The sequence below is a fragment of the Saprolegnia diclina genome, assembly GCF_000281045.1.
Source record: "Saprolegnia diclina VS20 unplaced genomic scaffold supercont1.19, whole genome shotgun sequence".
Lineage (NCBI taxonomy): Eukaryota > Oomycota > Saprolegniomycetes > Saprolegniales > Saprolegniaceae > Saprolegnia > Saprolegnia diclina.
In genome coordinates, this window is record NW_008246086.1 from 277,530 (window position 1) to 285,622 (window position 8,093).

General features: G+C 59.3%; 4 protein-coding genes across 4 annotated transcripts; 2 read left to right on the forward strand and 2 right to left on the reverse strand.

Moving 5' to 3' along the window:
- The first annotated feature begins 583 nt into the window (after nt 1-583).
- Nucleotides 584-3,249, forward strand: SDRG_06897 (hypothetical protein). The gene has a single exon (XM_008612708.1). The coding sequence runs from the start codon at nt 625-627 to the stop codon at nt 3,190-3,192; it is 2,568 nt and encodes an 855-aa protein (XP_008610930.1). The 5' UTR covers nt 584-624; the 3' UTR covers nt 3,193-3,249.
- A 1,183-nt stretch (nt 3,250-4,432) lies between these two features.
- On the reverse strand, nt 4,433-6,241 carry SDRG_06898 (hypothetical protein). Its single transcript, XM_008612709.1, has 5 exons — nt 5,543-6,241; nt 5,323-5,496; nt 5,139-5,274; nt 4,866-5,090; nt 4,433-4,822 (listed from the first exon to the last, which is right to left on the reverse strand). The coding sequence occupies exons 1-5, from the start codon at nt 6,211-6,213 to the stop codon at nt 4,487-4,489; spliced, it is 1,542 nt and encodes a 513-aa protein (XP_008610931.1). The 5' UTR covers nt 6,214-6,241; the 3' UTR covers nt 4,433-4,486.
- A 105-nt stretch (nt 6,242-6,346) lies between these two features.
- Nucleotides 6,347-6,829, forward strand: SDRG_06899 (hypothetical protein). The gene is made up of 4 exons (XM_008612710.1): nt 6,347-6,383; nt 6,428-6,537; nt 6,586-6,610; nt 6,657-6,829. The coding sequence occupies exons 1-4, from the start codon at nt 6,352-6,354 to the stop codon at nt 6,781-6,783; spliced, it is 294 nt and encodes a 97-aa protein (XP_008610932.1). The 5' UTR covers nt 6,347-6,351; the 3' UTR covers nt 6,784-6,829.
- SDRG_06900 (hypothetical protein) lies at nt 6,816-8,082 on the reverse strand (the record flags this gene model as incomplete). Its single annotated transcript, XM_008612711.1, has 7 exons — nt 6,816-6,984; nt 7,033-7,073; nt 7,124-7,201; nt 7,245-7,334; nt 7,381-7,428; nt 7,479-7,602; nt 7,661-8,082. 7 exons carry the CDS (start codon nt 8,080-8,082, stop codon nt 6,816-6,818), a joined length of 972 nt encoding a protein of 323 aa, XP_008610933.1.
- Between the last annotated feature and the right edge of the window lie 11 nt (nt 8,083-8,093).

Consider the following 8,093-nt stretch of genomic DNA (forward strand, 5'->3'; position numbering starts at 1 on the left):
GACGCGGCTGCGTTGTCAAATGCGAATGCGTGTTGCTGGCTGATGCTTGTTGATGGACCGTGAGCAACACCTTACGTACACGACGCAAGCGGCTGATTGCCTGGATGACGAGCGTCTCATGGCCGTCTTATCTGGCGCTTGCAGCACGGTTCGTTGGCTCGTCGAGAGAGCACGGGAAGTGGCGCTACGCTGGCTGCAAGTGGCAAACTGCATGTGGACTTGCAGTAGACTCGGCTTCCTTCGCGCAGTGACAGCTGCGCCTCCGTGGGAGTGGACGCTTTTATTGCAAGGTTGCTTGCAGAGGTGCTTGCAGTGGTGTTTGCTCCAGTTGGACCACCCAAAAACGAAGCCGTGCGTCGTGATCACAGGCAAGGTCAGAACTTAACGGCGACATCAACTTGTCAGTCGTCACTATTTTCACTTCGAAGGAATGTACATGATATACGACCCGAACTTGACGCGACACACTTGTGACGTTATAATAAATACGCAGTGTCTGTTTCGTCAACAGCCACTGGCTATGGCGTCGAAACAGAAATATCTGGGACAGTCCGCGTATTTTAATTAAATTAAAAAATCAAGCCGTTGCGGCAATCTCAGATCTTATTTTCCGACTTGCTGCGAATGGAGCTCTGGGGCACGCTGCGCCACAAGATCAGCGGCGGCGCCATCGACTCGGACTCGGACGCGTACGTCCAGCAGTTCTTTGATGCGACGCCCGAAGAGGACGCGTGGGCGATCGCGCACTACCGCGACGCCGTCACCGCCTTTGTGACGCAGCACGTGGCCGACGGTCGCCGCGTCGCGCTCGTCACGTCGGGCTCGGCGACCGTGCCGCTCAACGACCAAGGCTCGATGGACGCGGTCTCGTACGGTGACCGCGGCGCCGCGAGCGCCGAGCAGCTGCTCCGCGCCGGCTACGCGGTGCTCTTTCTGCACCGCCAAGGTTCGCTCGCGCCCTTCTCGCGCCATTTCCAGCGCTACATTCAAGACAACGTGTTCATGTCCATGTGCCAAATGGACGACGAAGGCAGCTTGGTGTTTCGGAGTGACGACGCCGACCGCAAGGCGTTCATTGCCGAGGTGCTCGAGAGCTCCCATGCCACGTCGGCGCGGCTCTTCCACCTCCGCTTCACGACAGTCCAGCAGTACATGCACTATCTCCGCATGGCCTCGATGGCGCTCGAGGGAGTCGGCACGCGCGGGCTCATCTTGCTCGGCGCGTCGGTCCTCGACTACTATGTGCCGTCGTCGACAACGACCGCGATCTACTCCAACTTGAACGCAGACAGCATGCCGACGTCGCCGTCGCAGAAGGAGAAGAACGCGCTCACGCTCAACCTCGTGCGCACGCCAAATTTGATCCGGAAGATCCGCAAGGAGTACGCGCCGACGTCGTTTCTCATCACACTCAAGGCCGTGGCCGACAAGAACCTCATGCACGAAGCGTCATACAACGACATTGAGCGCTGGGGCGTCGACCTTGTCGTTGCCAACTCGCCGATGCTGCCCGACGAGCTAGCGCTCATTTCCGAGCAAGAAGAGTTTATTGTCGCGCCCAAGCTCGAGAACGACGTGGACCTCGACACGCTCTGCGCGGCCGCGCTCGTCGAGGCGCACCGCAACTTTACCACGTCGCGCTCGATCCTCAAGCAGAGCAAGGCGCTGCTGCTCATGACGGCCAAATTCTCGATGATGAAGGAGAACGATACGCTCAACGTCGATGCAGACGGCAACAAGAACGTGTCCTTCAAGGTGGGCGTCCGCGTCCGTGTCGACCGGTCGCTCGGCGATGCGTCGCCCATCTACGAGCTCAAGCACATTTTTCAAAACCGCAGCCACTGCGCCCGCGCCCACATTTGGCAGCGCGTCGACGGCGACATGAACGTCATGGTGGCCTTCTCGCCGGCCGGCACGCCCGACACGGTGCGCGCGCTCTGGGGCGACTTTTGGGGCGGCTGGGCCGAAGACGAGATTGCCGAGTTCAAGGAGCAGGTCGGCCACCTCTCGCTTGGGTCGGCGCTCTACGGCCTCGCGCAAGGGGTCACGGCGACCGTCGGCGGCGACTACTCGCAAGCACACCAAATGCTGAGTTACATTGCGTCCAAGATTGGCTCGGCGTGGTCGGAAGGCGAGCAGACGCGCATTCGCCAAGCCATCCAAAACATGCTGGCCGTCAACTTCAACCGCGGCCTCGTCGAGTGGACCGACTTGCACTCGGTGGACGACATTCGGTTTGCAGCGTCGACGGTCCCGAGTCTCCAGCGCAGCGGCACGATGACGTGCCAAGAAGCCGAGATGCTCTCCGTGCGGCGCAAGCCGCGCTCGGGCAGCGGCGACCTCAGCAACGACGGCGAGAGCGACGACGACAAGTACGCGCGCGCCGAAGTGGTCAAGGTGCACAAGGCCCTTCTCTCGTACTTTGACGAAATGGTCGAAGAAGGGCTCATTGACGCGGTCCTGCCGTACGTCGCCAATGGTATTCCCATGCACGTGACGGGCTACTCGATGGGCGGTATGCTCGGGCAGCTCTTTTGCCTCAAGCTCGCCGACGTGGCGTTTGCCAAGTGCAATGTGCCAAAGAGCAATCTGGCCAACGTGACGGGCGTGTTCTTTGGCACGCCGCGCGTCGGCGACGCGGGGTTTGCAGCGCGCCTCAAGCTTCTCTACGGCGGGTACCAGCTGCTCAATGTCATGCACCCACTCGACACGGTGCATGCGTTCCCGCCGACCTCGGAAGGCTACGCCGACGCGATGCTCAAGGTATTTTTGAAGGAGGATGGCGCGTCGATGGGCCGTCGGCGCGCGACACGCTTCTCGATGCTGCCGCTCTCGCGCCGCATGGACAAGCTCATTGATGCGGCCAAGGCGCGCTCGACCGAGCCGTGCAAGCTCTGCGCCCGCGTCGACCACGAGACGGACCACCACCGGTGCCGCTACTGCACGCGGCGCGGAGATCACCGCGGCGACGCGTGCCCGTACCGTGCCGAGGGCTGCGTGCTCTGCGGCAGCAAGCGCCACGCGACTGGCGAACACCGCTGCAGCGTCTGCGCGCAGTATGGCCACCGCGGCCGCGACTGCCACCAGCAGAGCACAGTCGGCACGCTGGAGATGCTCGCGTACTTTCGCTTTCACGACTTTTTGTACTACAACAACAACCTGAAAAAGTCGGTCGAGTTTTCGACGGGCTAAGTTGCGCGGTTGGTTTTTTGTGTATATTTAATATCAATCTTCTCGTTTTCATTCGAATTTGGTGAAGAATTGGACTTTGGGGTGGCGGAAGACTTCGGATTTGAAGAACAGGAGACTTGTCTCGCCGACTCGCTTACTCGAGTGGTGTGTATGGTCCAACTCACAGCGATTGATATGTATAGGAACGCGATGGTGAGTAGGGGTAGGGGTACCGTTGAGGGTTAGGGTTAAATGGCAGTCGCGATGCTAGCACCAGAGTGGCGTGCTATGGACGAGCACTTCACATGTGCTCGCTAGCGATGGCAGACCGCTAGTAGAACATCACGGAATGGATGGCTGAATGGCTTCAGCGTCGCTTTCCGAGGACAAAGGGTCCGTCGACAGCGCATTTCCACTGCATTATCCACTGCATGGATTTTGCGTTTGGACTTGTTGATCGACACGAAACCTAATATCATGACCTCGTACTTCTTTGGACGTGCCACGATGGTAGCCTTGGCCGTCGGGCTTGGAGGCTTGGCTATCTACGACTCCAGCACGGCAAATGGAGAGGTGAACGACTGTATCACAGCGATCAAGCAACAAGCAGCTGCAGCGGATAAGTTCCTCCACACCTGGCAGCTGGAGCCCAATGGAGCAAATGCGACGATCCTGACCTTGAGAGATGACGTGGTAGCGATCACAGGTGAGTGGCACCAGGCAGTCTCAAACGGCCTCTTGGAATGCCCATGGAGGTATGGACGACACGCCCTGGATCCTGTCGCCAGACACCACTTTCGAGGACACGGAGCGGTGGCCGTGCCTGGATGCACTGCCCATGTCATTTCCGCCACACCGCAGCTAGCACCGATTCTCGAGACACCCAAGGACGACGACAACGAAGATTCCGACCACCACCAGAGCCAAAACCTGAGAAAAGCGGGTCTCAAGTTCGCATCAAAGCACCCTTCGTTCAGCTCGTCGCCCACCTCTGAGCACCCCAACAATCACTAGACAAACAGGTTGCATGTTGAACGAGTACGCCCCCACTTTTGTAAAGCAATAAGTGTTGAGATACGAGCGATCACTGGAAAGACCGACGATCGCAACTACTCGATCTTGCCCCGAAGTACTGTATTAGACCATAGCTCTAGGACGCTTTGCAGCATTTGGACCTGGCTTCGGACTGGTCGGCGCTGGAGTTGGGATGCGAAGCTCTTGCCACCCAAATGGTTCTGAGAGGCTGTCGTCAGAGCTACACTCTTCCTGGTGTCAATATATATATATATATATATTTATCTACTGCAACAAGGGCTCACACGGCGCCCGGGGTAATAGCGACGCGGAAGCAGACGTTCTCAATGTCGTTGGGACCGACGCACTCGTCGATCGTCATCGTGTCATCGAGCACAAGCGACTCGTCGTCGTCGAGCGTCACATGCAAGTACGAGAGCGGCAAGTCGAGGTTGTACTCGGCGTGGATGAACCGCTTGAGCTTGTAGACCTTCATTTGCAGCCGCACGTTGCACAGCATCGGGGGCAGCGTGCCAAACCGCACGGGCACGTCGGCGCGCGCCGAGCGGTGCGCGTGTTTGCCCAAGAGCGCCGTGTCCCAGCGCGCGAATTTCTTGATCGTGCTGTGGATCTTGACCTAAGATGAAATATCAAGAAGGTATCAAGTGGCGGCAGCTCACCGTGATATCAGGTCGGCTCCGGCCCTCCAACAGCCCCATCGCTTGACCAATGTCCAATATGGCGGCAAAGCTGTGACCGAGCTCTTGGTAGGCCATGTGCAGGTACTCGAGCTCGGCGGGCGAGTAGGGTTTGTGCTTGCGGGGAATCTCGGGCGTCTCTTTGGCGCGGCGCTTGGCGGCCGCCGACATGCGAACCCCCTTGCGCCCAAGTCGCGTAAACTTGTGCTAGAATCCAAGATAGTACAGAGTCTTTGGATCGCATATGGGTCGTACCCGTAGCTTGTTGGTCGTGCGACATGGTAGCAGACGCCCGCAGGCGCGACCCTCTTGAAGGATGTAAGCCCACTGCGGTCCGTACTCGAGAGCCATCTCGATGAGGTAGTTGAGCTCGTCCGGCGAAAAGGGTGGCCTACGGAGGCGAGACGCATGAGAAGACACAGAGGCTGCTGCACCCTACGAGCGGTTGGTCGTGTCGCCGACGCGCACGTACGAGCTGCGAGGCGGCGGTGCCGGTGCAGAGGGCGACGCCGACGCATAGACAGCGTACTGGGACGGAAGCTCCATGCGCCCCGAGTACTCGCGGTACCCAAAGTACCGATTCGCTTCGCGCGTCAGCCGAGTCTTCATGGAGCTAGCAGGGATGCATGAGGAAGCGCAGTGACAAGCCCATGGCATACCGAATCTCGCTCGTGGTGAGCTTCGGCGCCGGGTCGGCCTCGTCGGTCTCGTCGCCGTCGCTGGCGAGCTGGCTACGGAGCCGTTGGCTGAGGCGGCGCATATCGTCTTCGTTCTTGAAGCTCTGTGACAATGGGGCGTCATCGTCGTACTCGTCGTGCTCGTCGGACGACGACTCGGCGCCCGACCACACCGGTGGCGGGTTCTCAGCCAGCAGCTGCGCCGTGTCGTCATCATCGTCGTCGTTGCCGCTATTAGGTGGAAGACAAGCCTTGTGGTCCTTTGGCGTCTTGACGGTGCGTCGCCGTGGGCGCGGACTTGCCTGTGAAAAGCTCATTTCATCCTGTGGCACCTCGGCGATCGACTGCAACATGGTCGACTGCGACGCATGCTCGTCCCTAACATCCAGCCGAAAAGCGTCCACGCGTGGCGGACTTATGGGCCCAAAGACGTTCGGGCTCATGGGGATGGCGAGCGGCGTCGGCTCGACCTTGGGTCCGGGCTCGGCCTTGGTGTTCGCCTCGAACTCGAACGCTTGGCTGTCGCGCCGTCGCGCCTTCTTCTGGCTCGGCGTCGGCGCCGGGAAAGAGAGCCGTCGCGGGACGAGCTTGGACGACGACCGGCGCCGCAGCTTCTGCCGGGGCGCAGCCTCGCGCTTCACCGTCTCGGCCATGCGTCCTTGAGTTGATTGCGACCTTTCGTCATAAAATACACCGAGTAGCGTCCTCACCATACAAACATCAAGTCATAAAATGGCCAAGTGAAAATAGAGCGCTGGCCAATCAAAAGCGGCGAAATTCGAATTGGCGTCATGGCCCCAGCGTTGGCAGCTCGGAGCGCAGCGTACGTGGCCGTCGGCTTCGCACCTCGTGCTAGCGCGGACGTAGGAACCAGGCGCACAACCGCGCCGTCATCATGAAGCTCGCGCTCTTCACAGTGCTCATGTTCCTTGTGCCGATTGCGACCTACTACTTCCTGCACAACACGCTCCTCGTTGGTACGACCCTCGACTCTCATCAACAGAACGAGTCATGGGCGCATGTAGGCTACGAGAACCGCACCATGTGGAGGTACTACAATCGTAGCATGCGCGAACGAAGGTCTCATTTGTGCTAGCGGCTTTGGGGCCATTGGCATGGTCAACGTCGTCATCGTAGTCTACATCCTCGAGGCGTTCCGCGAAGACGCCGCTGCGACCAGCAAGGAGACAGTGCCCGCCGTCGGCAAGTTCAAGAAGCAGTAGATGCCAGTGGTTGATGATATCTCAAGAGTCTACTATGTGTATCGCATGTCGACGACTTGCGCGGTGGCCGACCGCGACCACACGATCTGCATCGCGTCCGAGTAAATCTCGAGGTGGCTCGGGTGCTCGTGGAAGCCCGAGAGGCTGCAGTTTTGGATGAGCTCCATGCCATGCGGCGACGTGAGTCGAAAGACGCCGATGCTACGCCGCTATGAGTGTGCTTGCTCGACGACCTTGACGGGTCCATACCTCTTTTGCGCGTCCCGGGGCGCGACGACGATCGCAATGGCCTACAGTCGTAAAAGCGAGGTAGTGCACAAGCAATATCTGCGGCGCCGACCTCGGCCAGCATCGACTGGAACCCGCACTGCGTGTGAATGTCCACGGACGAGAGAAAGCACGTTTGGGACGGATGCGTCTAGTCGATTCCGTCATACACTAAAGACATATTCATCGAGTACATGGATCCAGCCAAGCGTGAGGAGGTCGTTCGCGATGCAGTACTCAAAGAGCTCTTCTTCGTGCGTCATAGTGCACATGTCGGACGAACCCTACCCTCATGAGTGCTCCTGTAAAGATATATATACCAGCGCCTACGGTCTGCTTGGGTATGACGAGCGTCGAGATCGCGAGCTTGGAACCCGTCTAGATGTCGAGTCTCATATCAGCGTGGACGAGTAGGACCCAGTTCGTACGAGCGTGCCCGTGAGGATGCCGCACGTCTCAATGCCGTACGGCGGCTTGCGCGTATTGGGGTCAGCGATCCGAATGAAGTCTTGAATCAAGTTGGCTGGAATCGAAAGCTCGCGCACTTCGTTTCTAAGTGCAGTAGACGATGACGCGTCATGACGGTACCACTGCGCGTCATGCTGCGTACTGGAGCAGGAGTGTTCGGTTCTCGAGCGAGTGGCGACGAGACGACATGGCGGATATAGGTGTCGGCGCGGTGGTATCTGCCGTAGGGTATGTTGTCGATGGCGGCAGTGGCGCTGGCGGTAACGCGGCGCGACTCGGCTTCGCCGGCATCTTGAGCGCGTCCATGGCCTTGGCACGCGCATGGCTGTCCAGTGCCGCGCTTGTGAGCGTTGGCTGCGACGGCGGGGTTGGTGGCGCGAGCATTCGAAGCGCTTGGAGCCGCGCTTCGAGCGAGAGGCCCGCGGGGTCCTTGGCAGTAGTAGCCGGTGACGACGTTGGAGGCGGTACATACGCTGCTTTGTCTTCATGTGCTTCTTCGTGCTGGAGGATAAAGTACTCGTCTTCGTGGGTCTGTTGCAGCTGGTCGAGCTCCTCTTGGAGCATGCCATCGAGGA

Coding starts and splice junctions, on each gene's coding strand:
- SDRG_06899 (XM_008612710.1), top strand. CDS start 6,352: ATGGCCCCAGCGTTGGCAGCTCGGAGCGCAGC. Junction 6,384..6,427: donor TTGGCAGCTCGGAGCGCAGC/GTACGTGGCCGT, acceptor GCGCGGACGTAG/GAACCAGGCGCACAACCGCG. Junction 6,538..6,585: donor GCACAACACGCTCCTCGTTG/GTACGACCCTCG, acceptor GGGCGCATGTAG/GCTACGAGAACCGCACCATG.
- SDRG_06897 (XM_008612708.1), top strand. CDS start 625: ATGGAGCTCTGGGGCACGCTGCGCCACAAGATCAGCGGCGGCGCCATC.
- SDRG_06898 (XM_008612709.1), bottom strand. CDS start 6,213: ATGGCCGAGACGGTGAAGCGCGAGGCTGCGCCCCGGCAGAAGCTGCGG. Junction 5,497..5,542: donor CTCACCACGAGCGAGATTCG/GTATGCCATGGG, acceptor CATCCCTGCTAG/CTCCATGAAGACTCGGCTGA. Junction 5,091..5,138: donor GCACGACCAACAAGCTACGG/GTACGACCCATA, acceptor CTTGGATTCTAG/CACAAGTTTACGCGACTTGG.